General features: G+C 37.8%; 1 protein-coding gene across 5 annotated transcripts in view; it reads right to left on the reverse strand.

The window, feature by feature from the left end:
- Positions 1-385: 385 nt before the first annotated feature.
- The window catches only part of APLP2 (amyloid beta precursor like protein 2), a 91,210-nt gene continuing 69,453 nt past the window's right edge, over positions 386-22,142 (reverse strand). For 2 of the 5 annotated variants that reach the window (XM_020963791.2, XM_078147100.1), the window contains exons 5-18: positions 21,433-21,623; positions 20,918-21,135; positions 19,492-19,659; positions 15,531-15,661; positions 14,775-14,849; positions 13,555-13,713; positions 12,704-12,832; positions 9,463-9,562; positions 8,795-8,947; positions 7,830-7,865; positions 4,874-4,956; positions 3,989-4,063; positions 3,414-3,569; positions 386-1,889 (exon numbers count right to left, since the gene is read on the reverse strand). In XM_020963791.2, the coding sequence (XP_020819450.1) occupies positions 1,788-1,889; positions 3,414-3,569; positions 3,989-4,063; positions 4,874-4,956; positions 7,830-7,865; positions 8,795-8,947; positions 9,463-9,562; positions 12,704-12,832; positions 13,555-13,713; positions 14,775-14,849; positions 15,531-15,661; positions 19,492-19,659; positions 20,918-21,135; positions 21,433-21,623 (1,776 nt within the window). In that variant the 3' untranslated portion in view covers positions 386-1,787. The remainder of the gene's footprint in view (positions 1,890-3,413; positions 3,570-3,988; positions 4,064-4,873; positions 4,957-7,829; positions 7,866-8,794; positions 8,948-9,462; positions 9,563-12,703; positions 12,833-13,554; positions 13,714-14,774; positions 14,850-15,530; positions 15,662-19,491; positions 19,660-20,917; positions 21,136-21,432; positions 21,624-22,142) is intronic. The other 3 variants (XM_078147101.1, XM_020963793.2, XM_078147102.1) reach the window with 3 other exon arrangements.

Consider the following 22,142-nt stretch of genomic DNA (forward strand, 5'->3'; position numbering starts at 1 on the left):
CAGTTTTTATTTTTAAAACTGTTAAGAGGCAGGTTTTTTTGGGGGGGGGGTGTGTTTTAAATTAGTGGGCAGTGTTCAGCAGAAAATAAAATCCTACCTCTAACACTCGATAGCTATGTGAACCTGGGCAAGTCACTGAATTTGTGCCTCGGACACTTACCTAATAATAATTCAAAGGCTGGGTGTGAATCTGCATTAGCAAGGAAGTTCCCAATATTATCCAGACCCTGAGTATTCGGCATAAAAAAGTCCCCCACAGTAAGAGTTCTGGGCTCAAAACCTAAGGGGTTCTTTGTATGATTAGCCTAATCTGAAACAAATCATTTTTCAAGTAAAGATACAATTATTGAGAGATAGAAATAAATGCCAGTGAATAACACCAGAATTCTCTGTGGAAGTTAAAGTGTTTATTGATGTGTTTAAATTTTGTACATTCCCCACAGACCACATTAAGGAGTTTGCAGGTCAAGTTTAATCTGTGCATAGTGGGAGAGACACGAATGGGAAAGGGGAAAGGGGGAAGAACCCAAAGTCACAGGAAAATAGAAAAAATACACCACAGGTTACCAGAACCTCCAAATTTAAAAAAAGCTGTGAGCATCAACATCAACTGTACAAGCATTACAGAGACATGGTGGTGAATGCAACAAAAAAACTGTCACTGCTCTCCATGGTGTCTATAGATCCAGTTTTCTATAAAAGTTGCAGTATCCTTTTTCGAAATGAAAGCAAACATTCAAGTTTATTCTCCCCCTCCAATGACAGGGGAGTTCTAGGGAGAGTGTCATAAGCAGCCCCACGCCCGGCCGTGACTATAAATATTCTTCAGGTGGACACCAAAAAACCTGACACGGGTAAGGGAGAGGTAGTGAGATGAAAACATGTTTAAAAGGACAAATGCCAATGAAGGCAAAAATTCAAAGCTTTGTTCAAGGAAGGAGAAAAGTCAAATGAACTTGATTTGTTTGGGGGGAAGGGAAAGAAGGTTACAAATTAGAGCAGGGAGGGATGGCAGAGCACTGAGCACAACTGCACAGACTTAAAGGAAAACAGACTTAGGAAGAAAAGTAGTTACAGTTACCACCCTATCTGTGTACATCATGCTGGCGAAAGAGCTCAAAACAACCCAACCTTAGGTTCTTCAAATGCCTTGGTGCATGCAAACACCCATCAACCCAGCAGTGGAAGCACCAGATCTAAGAAACTAATTCTTTAAAAAGTAATGTTTGAGAGATGCCACACAACGTGCTGCAGTGGTCCAGCACCTCATCTCTACCTTTCATTTGATCAGTTTGCAACTTTCCACAAGTTCATTTAAAGGAATACTGCTTTTAATATATAAAAGCCAGAATGATAAATGAGCTACAAGTTCATTTATACAATGCAGTTGGTACAAACGACCTTCATATACAGTCTATCAGAAATAAAAATCAACATCTTCCATTTATATAGAGAGCTTGTGTGAGACAATACAATAGAACTGAATTTTCAGATTAATTTAAAAAAAGAAAAAACTACAGTCATATATCTGCAATAGATCAATTTTCATTTCATTTAAGATTTATATATCATATAGTTATATTATCATTTTTCACCCATTTAAAAGAATGGAAATTGCAACTCTACAGTAGTACTTATAGTCTTAATGATCCAGGAGTTCTGAATATAAGATGAAATCCTCTTGAAGCAACAGTTGGTCAGCAGTTGATCCAAAACACTGGACCCCTTTTGGCCCACCTCTTGCCACCTCCTTTCCCACCAGGAGTGCTGCTGCATTTTTGAGACATTTAAATCTGCATCTGCTCCAGGTATTTGTAAGTTGGGTTCTCATAGCCGTGGTTCTGCATCTTGTTCAGGTGGCGCTCCTCAGGAGTGAGCATTGGGTCAACCTGGAAAAGTGTTGCACAAAAATATCGGTCAAGGCTATAGAGGGTAAAATAACTGGATCTTCAAGAGCCTACCAGTGACACCCGCCAAACAGGCATGAGTCTGAATTTCCTTTGCTCAAGGAGAAGTGTCTCAAACAATTGATTTCAAGATCCCAATCTGAGTCAATCAATTGTAGAGTTATCTCTTTATAATTCCTCATTGTCCCACTACTCCTCAGTGAAAAATAGTAACTTAGTGTTTTAGTCTACAGTATTACCAATCTTCAAGGCCGATTTTATCAATCTATTCTGCTGAAACTGCTTCCCCACACCTCAAACAAAAAAAAAGTATACTGCCTAACCTTAGAAAACTAATCTCTTAGCCAAATAAATACCTTTTACCCTAATGGAATAATTTCTTGTTCCTATTCCAACAGGCAAAATCAAAGCCCCAACTAATATTAGAAGCCCTGATCCTTGTGAGATAATTCAGCATTTCAAGCAATGCACAGGGAACAGTAGCTCATCTGCAGAGTAGAGGATGTGAATTAGATGCTGAGGGGGAACAAAAACGAGATGGTATGGGTCCCTGTCCTTATGGAACCTAGAGTTTATAAAAAATGCATCAGAGGTGCACAGGAGGGAAAAGACGTCTCAGAAGAGCTAGAATTCCATTTGGGATTTAAAGGATGAGAATAAATTCCTTATAAGAGGAGAATATTCTAAAAGCATAGAGAGCAACATGAGACAGGATCAAGATCTTAGTGTAATGAAGAGGGCTGGATGTGTAGTCTGGAATACCTGGGATCAAATCCTGACTCAGAATTGTTTAAAGGGTCACACTCATTAGCTGTGTAACCCTGGGGGCAACTCACAACCTCTCTGGACTTATTTCCCCATCTATAAAATTAGCGAGTCACCAGTAAGGTGCCTTCTAGCTCCGTATAGGACACATGTGGGTTAATCCTGCTTGGCTACCCATGGACCATAAAGAAGGAACAAGAAAGATAAAGCTGGAGAAGTGAAAATGCACCCTATCACAGGGAACTGAGTTTGAATTTCAACTAGATTTTCAGAATATAAAGGGCATAATTAGATATATTCAAAACAAGGTAATCTGGGTATTAGAATCATACAGGAGGAAGAGTAGGTTTTTGGGGAAAATAAATAACTTTGTTTTGGACATTTAACAACTCATCTGTGGGAGCCTTTTACATGAGAACTAGTAATTCAATGAGTAGTCCAACTGAAAACTAAATGTGTCTAATACCCGAGAGTGTAAGATGATAAACTTACAGGAAATACCTGTTATAAGGGTCTGGAAGCCTAAATTCAAACCTAAGTAATACAAAGTGTGGCTCGGAGCAGCTAAGTGGCACAATGGACAGAGCACTAGCTCTGGAGTCAGGAGGACCTGAATTCAAATCCAGCCTCTGACACTTGATCACTTGATACTTACTAGCTGTGTGACTCCGGGCAAGTCACTTAACCCCAACTGCCTTGCAAAAAAAAATTAAAAAAAAAAAAAGAAGTGTGGCTCCTTACCTCCACAATCCCATGGCTAATGGTGCCATATTGCCTTTTCCTCAGCATCACCAGGCTGATGACGATGACAGTAGCAATAGCTACTGCAATGACCAGCAGGCCAATGAGAGCACTGCTACTTAGGCTGAAGTCATCTCGTAGTGATCCTTCAGAGTCCTGAAATTACAACCCACCAAGTAGGGAAAAAACCAGCAAGAATCTTCAGGTTACCTTCTAAACACAATGAAAACTTCCCTAGGAGCTGCTGCCTCACTGAGGGCACACAAGTAATGTTTGCCCATAACAAACTATTACATCTATCCCTCAAATACAATGCAACACCAACACACACACGTCATGACTCTCAATCAGATAAACATATTTAGACACTCTGGTACAAAACTCCAAATATGTGCCCAAGTACAAAGGTTTTAAACTTGTCTTCCAAAGGTCTGAAAAATCAAGATCTAACAAAGTGCTGAAGGTATGTTAGAAGTAGGTTCAATGTAAGTCTCTTTTTACAGCTCAAATGAAGGAAGGGGGAATAGAGAAGCCTCAGAAAGAAATGGCACTATGCCCTGGGACTACATACATACCGGCTCTTCCACAAGTCCTCCAACTCTCTCAGCATTGAAAATCATTTCTTTAACATCCAGGGTTTCGTCAATGACCTAAAACAGTCATGAAGGGATCAGTGACTGTGCAGAAGGGGAGATTTAGGATGGAACACTTGGGAGATGTTGTATATCCTCTGTGACAACAGGAATGTGGCAGAGGAAGTCAAATACATCCCCCTCTGGACACCAGCCACTTGCATTGCCCGTGTTCCATCCCCCAAATTAAGGGACAAGTATGTAGGCCAGACTATGCTGCAGCTGTCCAAGTGGTTTTGGAGTGCTGGCCCTTCCGTCTGTCATGAATTTTTTCCTTCATCATGACGTTGTATTAAAGTTACTTAAAAAACTAACCACACATTGGTGTAATACAATACTCTGGGGTCCACAATGCCAGGAGATTTGGCTTAAGTATCAAACTTCAACAAACATAGCCCAGAAAGTAAAGCTTTAGGGAATAGGGCCACGAAAACAAGACAAATCTCCGGGCAGTCTAGAGAGCCAAACCTAACTTTTGCCTCTCAGTCAAGTTACCAACCCTCCATCCGCTTGAATGTGGCCTCTGTCTAGCATCTCTTTCAGTTTTCCAGCTATGAAATCATTTCCCTCCCCATAGTTTAACAAGTAATAGGCAATGGCAAGTTCTGCTACTGCCGTAAAAGAGGTTCTCTACTCCCTCTTCAAACCCAGATGTGAATCAGCATAGTAAGTCTGTAAGTAGCTTCAGCCCAGACCTACTAAATCTTTTGGCACCATAAGAATAATGCACACATGATTATTCATCTGTAAAGCAACTAAAACAATGCTACTCACTTTAATTATACTCTCAAAATGAAAATGAGAGGGGAGGAAAGAAAGAAAGCTCACCACATTCTCATCCACTTTATTCTTGCTGTTAATCACTTTCTCTTCAGCACCAATCAGTCCATCTAGCTCTGCCACACCAGACCCTATGCACAAAAAGATTGCTAATGAGGTGCCAAGAATTTGCTGGCCTTATATAAACCTTATAGTGTCAAAAACCACTGAAGGAATAGGTGAGCCTATGACACACAACTGCTAAGACACTGCTTTTTTCCCTAACATTTTAGGAGATGCACTATGAATTACAATGAGGAGTGACACTGGTGCTTTTTGGAAGACTGATATGGTTATGATGGAAGAGAAAACAGCACTGACCTAGAAACATGGAAGCTGAAATCCTGAGAGATTTCCAAGGTATAATGAATAACCTACACAACATAATTTTCCATAATGTAGATCACCTATCGTCCCCTACCTGCTCCTTCAGTGGCATGCTGGTGCCCTTTAGAATGACCAGTAATGCAATTCCATCAGTGATGAATCAAGGCATTTGACCCAGAGATGGGAATATTCCTAACATAAAGGTGATGGGGAGGACAGGATTTCAAGCACAGAATATCACTATCCAACATCACACATTTATGGTGATATGACACACTAAATATTATAGTATGAACAAACACGGCAATAAAACCCAGAAAAAGAGCAAATTCTGTATTATTTTTGGATTTAAAGTACGGAGTCTGAGGGAAGGAAAAGGAGGAGAAAAGAAGGGGAAAGAGAGAAGATGATGGGAGGCAGAATGGAAAGGGAGAAGGGGGAAGAAAAGGAGATGAAGATACAAAGGGAGGAGGGGAAAATAAGAGTTCTAAACCAATGGTCCTGCCAGTATATTGTATATACTAAGTAGTTCAAACCAAAACAGCAGCTTGTGTAAAGGTACTGTCCTTCCTAAAGAAAAAGACAACAATGCCTAAAGTCAGGGAAGCAAAGCTTTTCAACTCACAAACTAAAACAGTACTTAACATTCAGTGATTAATAACAGAGCTAGCAGAGTTGCTGAGTTTGCAGCTTTGCTAATGCATGACACATTAACTCATTACACTGAAGCCAAAAGCAAGCACAATTTTTCTCAAGCCTCCCTTTTATGGAAGAACTGCAGACTTGGCTGTTGGTTAAGTTAAACAAGGACAGGTTTTATTGTTTAAAAAATACCAAGGAGATAGCAATGCTATGCTCCAACTATTTGAGAAAGAAGAACCTGGAAATTTATTGCCTCAATCAGGATGCTCATTCTTAGTGAATTCTAATTTTAAAAGCTCACATTTTATGAAGCTAGAACCTTAGAAAAATAAATGGCATCATTAAATTAAATGAGATAAAAAATTGCAACCAGTAATTTAGACTGGCTTAATTCTTTTTATGCTGCGACTTAAGTGTTTCTTTAAAATGGTAACAATTCATTTTGATTTTATGGTCTCGAGTCAAAACAAGCAATTTCTAGGGAGCAAGAGGTAGATTATACCTTGGAAGAAGGGAAATTTACCTAAAGAGATAATTCAGGAAATGGCAAATTAATTTTTTAGTACTGAGAAAGTACAAAACTATAGGGTCATATCCATTAGAACATCTCAAAAAATTCTGGAGAGACAACTCAACTTCACTAACAAAGTGTCACATAGATGCAGACAAAGTCCCAAGAAAACAGACACTAGAAATCTTAGTGTGCTACTTAGACCACTTAATTAAATTAGGACATTGATCTCTACTAGGAAATTCACATTAAGGTACATGAGGATGCACTCATATGAATGTACTACTCAGACTCACCTAGATGTGTTCTATCATAGATCACTTTAACTGTCCTCTAATCACCACAGAATGCTTATGTGGTGCTCTTGGCCATAATCTGTTTACATAAGGATGTTAATCAAAAAAAAAAATCAGTGAACTCTCCGGAGACAGTCTGATGCCACCAAAGGAGCATCCACAGAAGGAACATGGTGCTACCAACGGCTGTTAATGGTAATACCAACTTTAAAACAAGGTACTGTTCCAAGCACTGACAAGAAGCATAGTACAGCGGGAATAGCCCCTGATATAGGAGTCCAGAGAACTCAAGTTCTGAGTACCAGCTCTGCCACTTAATAGCTGCATGACTAAACAAGTTCTCATTTCTCATTCTTAGTTCCTTCAACAGTAAAATAGGTATCAAATTTGTACTACCTAAAAGTACTCTGTAAACAGAAATGACACATAAATGTGGAATGTTTTCAGAGGAACAATGACACATGACTGCCCTGGTGTGGGCAACTCTTGCAATGCAAACTCTTTCTCACAGTTGCAAATTAGTAACCAATCCATAATTTATAATCTTTGAGTTACCTGGGACAGAGTTTAAGAAATCTGCTCCTATGGTTACATAGATATTTATTTGCTAAAGGCAGGACTTGGACCCAAGTCTTCCTGACTCAAAGGCAAGTCACAAGAAAGCCTCCACCTACCCAGTACACCATGATGGCTCTCAAAGGTGCTAACTCTAGAAGTCATTAAATTTCAGTTTATTTCCCAAATAAGCCATTTCTTCCTCCACAATTTCTAATAATTTAGGGAATACTACAAGTCAAAAAGAAAAGCCTTATGAAGATGAAGGACTTCTTAAAAGGAGAATAAAAGATGAAGAAGAAATGCTGAACAACAGATCAATGGCTAAGACTAATATTGTTTGCTGACAAAAACATCCCTCAGTAATTTAACATTCAAAACACCCCTCAGTAATTTAACATTAAGTCCAAAGACATGTATGTCTAGCTACTGTTATCAAATATGCTCTAAGAAGGCTAGACCAATTCCTGAGCACGATGAGGTGGGCCCCCCTTTGGCTGCCCTCAATTGAAAAATGAGGTGGGGAAGAAAAAAAAAATCAGGTGATGGCATGAAACATAAAATGAAACTACCAACACACTGAGGAAGTGAAAAGTGATGGGAGGCTTATAGGGAGCAGCTTTTACAAACCAACCTTTTTTCATTGGGTGGTACAAATCCGGCTGGGTGTCTAGCAGAAGGGAAAACGACAAACACAAAATAGCAAAAAAGAGGAGATTAAAAAAAAGAAAATGGCTTCTCTTCAAGATTCTTGTTTTCAGTTTTTGCTACTTCTCTTAAGAACAAGGGGCTCTGTCTTAAAAAAAACAAGACAGAAACTCCATTCTTCCCTAAAATAATTCCCAAAACTTCCTAATAGTAAGAACCAAAGATTTATTAGAGAACATTCTAGTGGAAAAGAAGGGAGAGTTTGGTATTTCTCGGGCCCTGGACAGTAACTGCAGGATAACATGCCCCTAAAAGATGAAGCTCAGTCTGGAAGGTAGAGTTCCTTGGGGGAAAAAAAGGAGAAATCTAAATTAGAATTATCTGTGACATACTGACAAAGTAATATTGTCACTTCTAGGTACCCAATTTGATGTATAACCAAAATGATATGCCCTTAGAATATGAAAGAACTGGGGACAACTAGAAGGGCTTACATTTCTGAGTGGTTGTGGGGGTATTTGTAGGGGGAGACAGGCTTTAGGAATGAGACAATGAAACAAAGCACCCTTAAACGCTGCATAGTCAAATCTCAGTACCCCAAGAAAATCAGGACAATGGGAATTCTTATTGCTCTTCTGACCTGGAGGCAAAGCCCAATTCCAGCAGCTCTTCTACATAAATGCCATCATCTCCCTTCTGCTAACAGAACTAAGGCTTTAATACAATAACCATAGCACATGACCACATGCCCATAAGCAGCCTGTCAACAATACTTCTCAGGGGCATTGGGCCCAGGAGCTTGTTTATTTTCAGCGCACAATCAAAGCATCTCAAGTCCTTTGTGAAGACACACAGCTCTCTCTGTTTCCCATCAAACCTATCCCACTGTCCAAATAAGTGAGCTCAGCGTCCTGGCTCCCCAAGACAGGTCACACATTCAGCCACACACACCTTCATTCTCAGGTAAGGATGGGAAAGGATGGAAGGAGTGGAAAGGTGGAACCTCATCACTTTCTTCAGAACTGACTCGGACATCTACTGGAGACTCTGAGATGGATGAGGTGAACTGATCCATATCAGCACGCTGTTCCTGAAGTAGTTCATCTAAAAACAGGCAAAGAGCAAAATAAAATAAAAAATACTTTTCATAAGCATCTAGTTTTCAAAAGTCTTCAAGAAGGCAACTGTTTGCAAGGTACAAATGAAAATGATTTTAGAAGGACAGATGTTGTTGGCTTAGTTGAGTAGAAGGGAATGGGAAAAAAATAGGACTAAGAAACAGCAGTTGTGAAGGAAAAAAAAAACATTAACAGGCTACTTTCCTGCACCCTTGCTATTTCACACCCTAGATTTTCTTCATGTATTCAAATTATTACAAGGTCAGTGAAACAGAAGGCATTACTGGATCAAAGTCATTACAGCAACTCCTATGCCCTTTTCCTAAGCTTGCGAATGTAGATCCTAGAAAGAAAACATTTTCAATCTTCAAACAAAAAAGTGCTGGTATAATAATTCTCAGTCTCGTTGACCTCAGTTGTTCCCATCCTCTCTAGCTTCTTCCCACCACAATTAGTAACAACTAATTCTGGACAGAAAAAAAAACATTAGTTGCTACCTACCAATTTCTTCCTGGATTTCCTGGGCAACATAAGGTACTTTGTATAAGAGGGACAGGCTCTGATTTCTTCTCTCTTCAATCACATGGAGATGTGTCATTACCTAACCGGGCACAAACATAGTTAAGCAAGTAACTTTTATTTTTCAATAACAACCTCAAAAGTTTATCTCCCTGGAAAACCATTTCCAGACCATTCAAAGTCTCAAGCTGAATCTCAGGACTTACTAAATAAGAATTCCCTCAACACTCATGACTAAACTAACACTTTAATAATAAAATATAAAATCCACGCCCAGAAGATATTAGGAACTTAACCAAAATATAACTAGGTATAAACTTCATTCACAATTCTGCTTATTGCTTAATTTTAAACCTAACATATGTACTAATTGGCATGGTTGGGCAAAAGAGGTACTCTTCACCTAAAATACAGCGAACCCTACCTATAATGAATTGGGATTTTAATTATATGGGGCCAAAATATCCAAATCATGGATTATCTCAACTCTTTTATTCCCTTACTTCTCTCCCTACAACTGCATGTTAATTTTTCATTATCTCCAGAGTCTAACGGAAGAAAGGTAAAACTCAAAACAATTTTAATATGATACAAAATACTAGATCTGACAACAAGTCACAAGGGAAAAGGATGAAACTATTGATAAAAGCAGGTTTTCTGATGTCACCCTAAAGCACAACTCTTTCTTTTCTAGATAAAAACACAACAATATTCAAGTATTAAAATCTATAATAATGCCACATATTATAAAAAAACCATTGCCAACTAGTTACTTACACTAATAGGGTAATAATACATCCACCTTGATAGTGTGAGAGAATTGTGGCATTTTAACAGTCAGTAAGGAAAATTATGATCCATATTTCAGAAGCCACAACACCTACCTAGTCTGTGAGATCACTGAACATGTATTAACAAATTTTTCCCTACAGAGGGTGCTCCAAGTCAAGAATTCCAAATGTCTGAACTGGAAAATTAAGTTAAATGGAACTGTTTTTATTATAGGTTAAAGCCTTTCTGACCTTTAAAAGGAAGGATGAAAGCAATTTAATTTTATTTTTGCAAGTCTGTCAATCAAATAAACTGATGGAAAAGCAGAGTGCCTGGGAGAAATAATGCAAACTGAAATGTAACTTAAACACGCCATCTTGCCAGAACTGTGTTCATGCTGTAACTTTTCCAAAGGAATTAAAGGACTACAGAGAACACATCAACAAGAACACAGCAAGAGACAAAAGCTAACAAATGAGTTTCTTTTACATATAAACCTGGGGGTAGGTTACAAGGGTGTGAAACCCAAGTCTATCACTTCCAGAATTCTATGGAGATCAAACTGAATGACCACTGAATGACAAAACAGAGGTTAGAAAGCAGGAATAACAGAATGTTTTATGTACTTAGTGGGGCCAATAAAGAAACTGTGGGGTCATGAGAAATTAAAGGCTAGCTTGAGTACATGACTGCTGCTCTGACAAGGTTTTCACACACTAGGGGAAAGACTCCCTCCTCCCCTACTGTGCTTAGTGATGATTCTATACTGCAGTCTGGTGACTCACATTAGAAAAATTAATTTAAATTTAACACAAAGGGAGGCAGCATAGCATCGCTGATAGAAAGTAGGGCTCAAACTCCAGAAGACCCTGGGTTCCAGTCCTGCTGTGACCTTGGGCAGGACACTACAATTCTCACTAGCCCTAGGCAACTCAGCAGTACCGGTATAGCACAGTCCTCACTGGGAACTTAATCTAGCAATAAAAACTCAGGTCCAGAAAACAAAAAAATATTAATGGGAAACAATAATGCCCAACAACAAACAATCTAGCCTTACCAAAGATGGGCAAGAATCCAGTACAATTCTCCTTGTTTATTTATTTCAGCCTGTAACACCACAATTCTAATTAGCAGCATAGTCAAGGAGTCAGCTTTGAAGGAAAAATGTTGTTCTGTTCATTTAAAATCTTTGTAGTGGCAAAAGATCTACAAAAAAGACGCCTGTCCATTTACTATGCTTGCCATTACCTCCAAAATGCTAAGAGTAAAGAAAGGCAGAGTTCTGCCCATGTTGCACAGACCTACTATGAAAGAAAACTATGAACAAGAAGGGCAGACACAGAATAAGTTGGGGCAATTGTGATCTATGTTAACTAGTGAAAATAGTACCAGGGAGGTCATAGATCATCTAAATATTTAAATAATATTCCCTTCAAACAGTAAATTTAAGAAAATGGACATATAGGTCTGACAAAATTAGAGTTGGCCTATGAAATGTATATGTTTCTTGTATAGTGTACAACATGACCCCTCTTCTCCAGGAACTTGATTATTATTCAGTCACTGACTGAACAGCTTTTAAAATGGTCAATGTCAGCTAAAGAATAATAATTTCAGAGTTTTGTACTCCATAAAATTAATTCCAGCTTGTCCTCAGTTGAGTGTTCAGTCCTGTGGACTGACCACCTGCTCTCCTTTTAAAAGAAGGTATGAGGTTTTTAAAAATGGAAAAGTATTCATTTTCATAAAATTTTATGTATAGAAGCATTGAGTATCCACTATCTCAAAGACAACTGTATTAATAACTACACAAGAAATTAACAAAGGAAAAGTGATTTAGCTGCAAGGCCTGTCCTCCATTTAAAAAACTTCAGTGAACATTGACTAGGATAGATTACTAAACTGTACAGATGTCAATGAACTTCCAAGTTTAGAAGTTTACTGACGATGTAGTTTATATCACAAGATGTAAGTGAACAAACTGTAAGTCAACGCACTAAATTACACTACCATTACAGTATTCCAGGCAATATCAAAAATCAGCAGAAGCTAACCGTGCTGAAAAACTGTTGAGTCCATTTGGAAATTTTTTCTTTCAGATATAATCACACATATCTAAACTTTTGGTCATCATGGATGTTTAGTATGCAAAAACTAAAAACAGTTCTTTCTCAACAATCAACACATATCAAATTTTATTATTCACGGATTAATGTGGCAAACTATTGTGAATATTCAGCCAATTAACCAAAGAAGTACTAAACAAGGATTCTCAAATGACTTTCACCGAGAATCACAATCAGTTCATTAATTTTTCTTAATATTTCTCTTTCATCTTTTATTTTATATTTATGGAATTAGGCATTTCCATAACAGTATAATAAAAATATGATTGCATATGAAACTTCAAGTCAATACATAAAGTTATCATGTAATATTATTTCTATTATACCTGGGATTTCATCTGGGCAGCCTTTTCTGGGTCAACTGCCAATACATGCTGATAATGGCGGATGGTATGTAGGCGATCCTTGTTCTCAGCACGAACATAACGCCTTAAGGCCTGGAGGATTCGGTGAGGCTGGAAGAGGGAAGAATGCAAAAATACAGTCACTAAAGAACTAGAAACAGACAGAAAACAATAACTAATCCAGCTTTTTCCTGGGCCCTTAACTAATTCTTCTCCATTATTAGCCCAATTTTAGTTCTCAATCCATCACTTGTAGTTTATTTTTCCTGCGCTTTCACTATTACCTCTCACTAATAGCAGTCAGTTCTTTAATCAACTCTTGATCCATTAATTCAAAAGAATAAACATTAAGAAATATGGGCACAATTCTCATGCTTTAAGAGCATGGACATATCCAGAATGAGGGTGGAATAATGGAATGGAAGAATCTGAGACCATAGAAACAAATTAAAAATAAAACCAATTAATTAATTAATTGGGAAGAAGAAGAAACAAATCCCTCTACTTTAGGACACTAGCCTTTCACAGTTAACTTGAAGACCAAGTACTTAATATTTTATGTCCTACTTATCTTCTGTGAAATAGCAGAGGAAGATGTTGGGCCATCAAATGTTTGATTAAATTTAGAAGGGCTGTTTTATCATTCTTCTCTTTTCTACCTCAATCTGAGCAAAAGCTTCCACGGGGATACTTTTAATGATACAATGTATCACAACTTAAGTTTGACCCTGCTTCTCCATAATGACCAAAGTCACGGCACAAATTAGTCTCCAAAACAGTTAACTTCCTTAAAAAAATTAGTTCATCAAGAATGAACACTGAACACAGCTCACCCGTGGTGGGTCAGACTGCAAGGCAGCCAGGTAATTCTCTAGAGCCATGCGGCGACGATCATTCAGCATGGCTTCCACTCGAGCCAGGTGAGTCTCCACCAGCTGCTGCTTCTCACTGGCTGCTTCCTTCTCTAGAGATTTAACCATTGCTTGGAAGTGCTGAATCAAAAGAAGTAGGAAAAACTATGTATTTCACCAGAAACCAAAAGGTTGCATTAATGTCAGGGGAAGACATATGCAAGTACACAATATATACTAGAGTTCTCCAACTAAAAGGTATAGGATTCTTCTACTTGAGTGCCTATTTGTGAAGGCTGATGTTAATCCTAGAATGTTTAGAGAAAGGAAAAGTCTTAATTTTTTCATAGTTTGCTCTCTTAAGACAAACACTATGAATCATCTACCAATATGGGTAATATGTTATGTTGAATCATTCCTATTCACTTGTAGGATTGCTGGCAAGAATCTATTATAGCTGGCCAGATTTGGTAGAAGGTGCTGAATAGTATATCTGTGAAAAAACACACTGGTGCACACAGCAATTTCAATTTTTGACCTTGGAATCATGAGTATCATGGACTAAATCACTGACCCAGATACAAACACTAGAGGTAAAGACATAGCTCAACTGCTAAACATCTAAAGAAAAGACCTTAAAGTAATAAAATCATTCTGCTTTTAAGATGATAGTATTCAATCAACCCTTATGAAATCCTAAATAAATGATGTAGAATAATAACCTCTCCTTTAGTCTTCATATTCTTTTGGTCTCAAAGACGGGGCACATTTTGCTACTGGCACTGTAAGGCTACATTTTTAGAAAGCTGGAAATCAAGTTTGTCAGAAATCATTATTTTCTGTCTTCTCAATAGATATGCAAAAGATTTCAGTTCTGTTAGGAAAAGCTATAATCTAAACCTGGAAGGTTCAAAACACATACATCTTCCAGAAAAACAAAACAATGAAGAAAGTCCACAGACACATCTTGTTATCAGATAGTCTGATGGAGAGTTTGGCTTCTTCCTACCAGAGTTGAGCAGGCCACAGTCACCTTAGAGATGAAGACACAAACTATGCAAGCACATGTAATTACTTTGTAATATGAGCTCTCCAACTAAGAGGTATCAGAATTGCTCACTTCCCAAGGTTTTGGCTATGAACATATATTCTCAAGCAGAAGAAAATCAAGGTTTTTTTCAAACACAGATGGTGTCTCCTACCTGAATCAGGGTCTGTCTTTCTGCCTTAGGAAGGTTCTTAGCTTGATGCTCTGCTTCTTCCCATTCCTTCTTTACCTACAAGATACAAAATCAAGGAACATACCTTCTGCCTTCTCTCCTCCTCCTCTGTTGAGTATTTTTTCCCTCAACACATGGAGAACTCCATGAGGGAATGCCTACGGGCAAAGGCTCTCACCATTAATTTGTATTGGTAATTTTCCAACAGTAAAATGAGGCTGTTAGACTAGATTATCTCTGAAGTTCTTTCCAATGTTAACATTATATGGGTATAATTTTGGGAGGAATATTCCAGAAAAGTTTTCATTTTTAGAGTATTTCTGTACATCTACAATCTAAACCCACACTCCTGTTTCCCTCATCCACAAGTGAATCTTAACAGCTTTGTATGCTTAGTTGACCATTTTAGATTGAGCTATTTGCTAAATTCGAAAAATGCTGAAGTAAAATGGCTTTATGCTTAACCAAGGAAACAAAAAGGGGTTAACTATAGAAAAGTGTAATCATAGTTGTCTGATTTTTTTTAATGGTCATAAACCAATATACTTGGAATATGAGAAAGATAATGGAAACAAAAAATTCTGTTTATGATCTGATTCAGTTTCCTCTTTTGAAAAATGCAGGAGGTTGGTTTAAAAGGCTTCTAAGAAGAGGGTACCAGGTTTTGGTTTTTATTATAAAAACTCTATTAGCAGATTATCAAATTGATGCGATGATAATGTCAGGGCCTATACTTACTCTGTCCATGCGATTGCGATGCCGAATTTCGAGCTGCTCCTTAGCCTTCTGGAATCTAGCATGCTCATTGTCATCTGCAGAGGTCTCGAAATACACATCAACATCATTGGTTGGCAGAGGAGTTGGAGGAACTGAAACAAAATTAGAAGGAAGGTTCTGGAATCAAGGCATATTGTTGAAAATGTCTGCTCCTCTGCTACTGGGAGAAATGGAAGCTTAGGACCTGTAAAATTGACTTAGGTTGTCTTAAGTTATGCTAAGGAGTAGAGAGTTTCTGTTGTCTGCCAAGACTTTATTACACTGCAACCAGAAATGTTCTACACAAAAATGTTAGTCAACTACCTTAGATCAAGTTAGTACAGAAATTTAGTGGTGTGTCAACCATCTAGATTATCTTCAGCAACAGCAAGTTGCTCAAGTGAATGAGTGTGGGAGAAAGGATTTACTCTATCTTTTTCCAGAGTTTCTTGTAATCTAAACTATTTAACCACTATTTTAAAATCCTCTCTTCACCACTACTACAATCTGAGCCAAGATGGATGTACAGGGTAAAGTGGTGACTTTGTGAAAACCAACTTTGCCAAATATGAACATACATTTAATTTTAAATTATTCAAGACTGAAGGTTCTGGCTTTATTTTGCTTTCTGTCATCCATCTTCATGTATCATTTTCTCAATTCATTACCTCCTTTATAAGACAGGAAAGGTAAAAAAGAAGAGTTAAATTGTACATACAGAGACCAAATTGCATTTTTGTTTTTCAGGTTCTGTGACGAGAGAAGCCGAAGCAACTAACTGAAAATTAAGTGTTGAGTATTGCTTAGAGGCACCCACCCCATGTTATACCTAGTATTTACCAAGAGCATGAAAAACTAAGTTGCTATATGGTACAATGACAGGAAATACTGACTTTAAATTACATTTGAACTTATAAACTATTAAATCTAATTAGCACTCACTGCCCATTAAGTAGGAAACAAAACATATTTTAAAATGAAAACATTCTTTATTACATAAACTGTTATCAGCCCCAGGAAAGTGGATGTCTTGCACAACTGATTCTGCCAACATTCTAAGAAAAAGATCAATGAAACAAATTCAGTTGTCCAACCTCTCAAGACAATATTTATGGAAGTTCTTGTCAGATCATCTCCTTAGAGATTTCACAGGTTAGGCAGAATAGCTCTTGACTTGCCAGCACAGTTTAAACAACTGTGTAATGCATATAAACCTAAACTGAAGCCAAATGCTAAAAAACCGTATAATGATGTATTCAATAAAATCTCTGTGACTATTTACCTTCCACAGAAGTTATAAGATTAAAGCAACTGGGTGACAAGCACTTATTCCAAACTCACACAAACTTAACTGGCTACTACAAAAGGTTTATGTACCTTGTCAGGCCAAATTGTTTTAAATAATCTTTTTTTTTCCTCTTTCACTATAAATCTGTGTGGAAGATTATCTGATACAAATGCTAAAAACACTCATCATAAACTTTCAAATGAGAGTAAGCAATAATCTGGATCATTATTCTTCTAAAGACAAGTCTTATAAAACAGAATATGGCATCACACAATATATAACAATTTAACTGGAAATATGATGTACATTCTTATGTTTCTATCATTGTTATTCAATTCTAAATCAGGAATCTAAGAATAAAGCTGAAAAGTTTATGTATTGATAGGTAAAAGGACTAAAAGGCATCTCACAGAGGCATTCTAGTCCAAACCTTCATTTTACAGATGAGGAAAGTGAGGCAACTCAGGGCATATAAGTGACTTCCACGAAGTCCCACTTACTTAAGTGACAATAACGAAACATGCAAGCTGCTGCTGCCACCAACCATTCAATAGCTTGGTTCCAACAGCTTGCACAGCTGGTATAAGTGGAGAAATGATTAATAACTCTGTCTTGGATTAGTTATGTGACACTTGCCAAGTAATGTTTCTGACACATATTTTCCTAAGCTGCAAAGTAGAAATAACACTAGCACTAAGATTCGTCTCATAAGGTTGTTGGGGAAATAAAAGGGAGAGGGATGTTTTTAAAAGGGGTGGAGGGGGGGGGCGAGAATAGTGACACGATGCTGTTTACAAAGCATTTTCCTCACAATTGTGGAAAGCAAGTTGCACAATTATAATTGACCGTTTATGGATAAGGAAAGATTCAAAGGTGACTTGACCATGTTTACACTGAGCACTGTTCTCTTGGTCCCAAGTGCACAAAGTATGGATAAGGGAAGATTCAAAGGTGACTTGGCCATGTTTACACCAATGGCTAATACGGTTTAAACCCAGGAGGACTCTTCTCTTGATTCCAAGTACAGTGTTCATCTACTAGAATGCATCTCCTTCTCTCTATAAAAGCACTGCTAGGTTACAGTTAATTCTATCTCTGTCCCATCCAGAGATGATCTGCTAAAAACAGCTCTTTTCCATCTAGAAGTACACACAGACACAGTCACATCCACACAACCACAGATACACACAATAGGCAGAATTCACCACTACCAAGGATAATAATTTTATGAACTGAATAACTGTCACAGTCTTGAATAAATGAACCCAACTTTATCTTATCACCCCACATAAGTGCCCTAGACAGTTATCACTACCTTCATTTTAAGCAAGATATACTTTAGTAGTTGTTACTATTTACTCCCAGATTCTTTAAATTGCCTGGCAGTCTAAACAGAAACTAAAGACAGGTTTTTAAGAATTTGGGTAATCATTTTTTTTACAAAATTACTGATCATTTTTAAAAGAGAAGAAAAAAAGGCATTAGCGATATAAATGGATTGTATTACTTCTCCTAAATCTTACATCTCTATATCTAAGACTGGGCCTACTTCTTGACTGCTTTACATACACTTTACAGTAGTCTCAAATTCAAATCCAAGTTCCAGCTAGAATTAACTTCTCAACATCAAATTCCCCAAAGCTGTCAGGTTTACTCCATACTTGCCAACTATTAGCCCATTAAAAAAAAAATCACATGTATGAAGCTTGAAGAAAGAAAATCAGTTTAAGCACAAGCTGAAATTCTAAGTCTCCCCCAAATACAAAAGGCTTATAAGAGATGCTTAATGACAGTTAAAGTCAAAGTGTTAAATTAAGGAGTTTTTAAAAATTACTAGGGTGAGAGAGAAGGTTCCATTTGATTAAAATCTATCAGAAGCTAGAATTAAACTCTTGAGAGCAAATTCCAACATCAAGTAGTAGCTAGTCATTCTAATGAATTCCAGAGTGTATATCAGAATGCCCTTGAATTTCATGTTCTAAGAGTATTAATTAGAACTGCAAAGATGGGGAAATCTAACAAAAGGACATGTCTTTAGACACTCATGGGAAAGAAAGACAACCTTCATACTCCTATCCAGAAAAGGCCCAGCTAATCATCCTGAAAATCTTGAAGTTGCCATTACATTAATTTCTTAGTTATACAGGTGATTCTTTTTATTGTATATGCCAAGAACCACAGGAGCCTAGTTAAATCACCAGCTAAAATACAAGCACAAGCAGTGATACCTCAAACAATGGCATGTCCTGATTTCATGGTTTTCCAAGCTAGTATCTTAGTTTCCAGGCACATTCCAACTAATGAGGGAACCAATACAACCAAGTCCTGGGTCAGCAAACCAAAATACTAAAAACAAATCTCCAGAAGGCTAGAGCCAAACCAGGGAGTATGCCATATATCATCACCACCACAACCAGCAGACAAAATAAGAATGGGCACATGAATAAACTGGTTCTTGGAACTGTCAAAAAGGAAAGTAAAGCCTAAAATCTAGGAAGCACAGAGATGAAACAAAAACAAAAAACGACTGCAAACATCAGAGTCAGCAGGGCACACTACACAGATGTGGTCACAGGGACTGGCCAGAGAAGAAGAGACAGAACGCTGGACAGGACAGTGGCTTGCTGCACAGAGCCAGCCTGAGGCAGGACTTACTCATCGTTTTACACACAGCCATACAATAGTCCTCAGACTCAAAATTGTTCCTGTTGCCTCCGCAGCCGCCATATATAAAGCGCACGCATTTTCCCTTGGAGAGGTCGAAGTACCAACGGGGCATCACGGCCCGGCAGGGCCCTGTCATCGCTTCCTGGGAGCAGACAGCTGTGTGGAGATGGGTTAGAATGTCAGCAGGGAAGAGGTAGGAGCTTCAAATGCTTTTAACATGCTACAGACCAGCAGCCTTTAGGTAAGGTTAACGTTGTATGATATTCAGCATCCACGAAGTATCAAAATTGGACAACCACCAGCAGATACAATACCAGCTACCTGACTGTTCACAACCTCAAAGGGTTCTTAATTAAATAAGGTAAGCAACTATGAAGGAATTGCAAGTTAAAAGTCATGTGCACAGTATGATGCCTATGACAACATCATGAATAGATGGCAATATTTGCAACATGCAGCTAGAGGCCTAGAGTCTTCCTTATGTCTACTTCCCAAGAACAGACACTTGATCCTATCCTAGTTATTCTCCAAGTGGGCCTGTGTTTATTTTTCAGCTCTACAATGGACCCTAACATGCAACCTTCTCCAGTTTTAGGAAATTACTTTATCTTCAGTATGCTGCTATTAAATCTGTCAGCATTTTTACCTGAGAGATTAAAAATTTTGACCTGATTCAGTGACATGTAGGTCAACTAATTTTGCAATCAATATTCCCAACTATGAAAATGTTGCAATGGACACTGACAGCAATCTATACATTGGAGAAAAGAGAGAGGAAAGAGACTTTACTACATACATACATATAATGTAGAAAGATATAAACATATCTATCTGAATATATGTATTTGTGCTATATAAACAAAATGCAAATTTATTAAATATTATTAATGTGTTTATGTATGTACATACATACACACACACATACACAACGGAGGATGGCTAAAGGGACTTTCCACTTAGGTCAAATGTGGGAGGTGGCATTACCATGTTTAACATATGCTTAACATATTCATTAAAGCAGACTAACTTGCCTCTCATTTTCTAGTAAAAGGGAGCAAGAAGTCTCAAAAAAACTAATTATTTCAACTGCTGGTAAGGTCTTAAACATGCCTATATCCTGTTCTATAAGTATAGCCACAAGTAACAAAATTGCTTGTGATTCAATCTAGCACCTCTCTCACTAGATGTGTCAGCTGCTAAGGGCACCTTGCCAAGAAAACTACCTACCAACTTTCAAAATGGGACTGACCAATGCTCCTGACAGTTCATTTCATTTCCGATGCCTACAAGCACCATTCTTTAATTTCTGATTTACACATAGTGATTAAAGTTGTTGAAGTACTAACAGTAATAGGATCCAATTATATATGAATTTTAAAGCCATGGCCCTGTCCACAGAGAAACTAGAAATTACCTTTAACATCATGAGTTATTTCCTTCTCAGAGAGAGTTCCATCACTGCTAGGTTCAGTTGGAGTCTCTTCAATGTAGCCATCTACTTTGTAGTTGTTATCATAATAATAATCACGATCTTCTACAACTTCTTCTTCTTCTTCTTCATCTCCTTCTTCCTCATCATCTTCCACAGCTGCTTCTGTGAAGTCTTCTATATCTGCTTCAGTAGGAAATTCACTAGAAAGACCAAAATTAGAAATTTCAATGCACCTACCCAATGACTCTTAGCACTCTTAAGCTTTCATATAAAGGTTTCAAACTGTTAAAACATGGTGATGTGGCTTGGAAGAGTATAAATATTAATAGTTACTAAGGTTCTTCATGACTTACTCAGATTATGACAATTAGATGCTTCAAGATGGGACCAAAGCTGCTTCTCCATTCTCCTAGAAATTTCCTCTTCTAAAAGTAACATGGAGCCACTTATGTGTGAACTAAAAAAAAAATTTTTTTCTAAATCCAGAAAGCCATTACCTCTTATAAATGTCATAATCTTCATCTTCTTCTTCATCGTCTTTCTCATCCTCATCTTCCTCTTTTGAGGAAATGGATTCAATTACTTTGGTTTGGGGGCAGCACACATACTCAGTGCCATGAAATTGGTCCAGCCCACAGGGTAGCAGCATACCATAACTGTACAAGGTCATTCCCTGAGACATACATGCCTAGAAGAGACAGAGGGGCCAACATAGTTGAAGGCTTTACAGTGAATCTGTTTCAAACATTTCCCTTTTCCAAGCACATTTCACTACAGAAAAATGCCTTATGAAAAAAATCAAACTATATCAATATCTAAAATTAAAGAGAGCTAGAGGAACCCTGGAGATCGACTATCTAGGTCCAAACTGCTCTTTGATGCTGTTTTTAAAGCAAAAAAGAAAAACTGAAGCCTGGAGAGGCAAAATGGACTTGGCTAAGATCACAAAACAATTTGCAGGCAGAGCCATAATTTCAACTCAAATCCTCTAAGTCCAAGATTCTTTCCACTGTAGCTGCCTCTATGAATTTCCTGAAACACACAATAATTTATGTTATTCTGAACAGGTTAACATTGAAATATGTATGCAACACCCACACTCAAAGCTCTCTTCCTGCCATACAAAGATAAAGCTCTGTGCCTATCATTTAGCGAGATTCTCAAACTCTGCAATAGTTAGTACAGGATAACTGTCTACAATCAGGTT

This window comes from Phascolarctos cinereus, unplaced genomic scaffold (genome assembly GCF_003287225.1).
Source record: "Phascolarctos cinereus isolate Bilbo 61053 unplaced genomic scaffold, phaCin_HiC Scaffold_726;HRSCAF=1367, whole genome shotgun sequence".
Classification (NCBI taxonomy): domain Eukaryota; kingdom Metazoa; phylum Chordata; class Mammalia; order Diprotodontia; family Phascolarctidae; genus Phascolarctos; species Phascolarctos cinereus.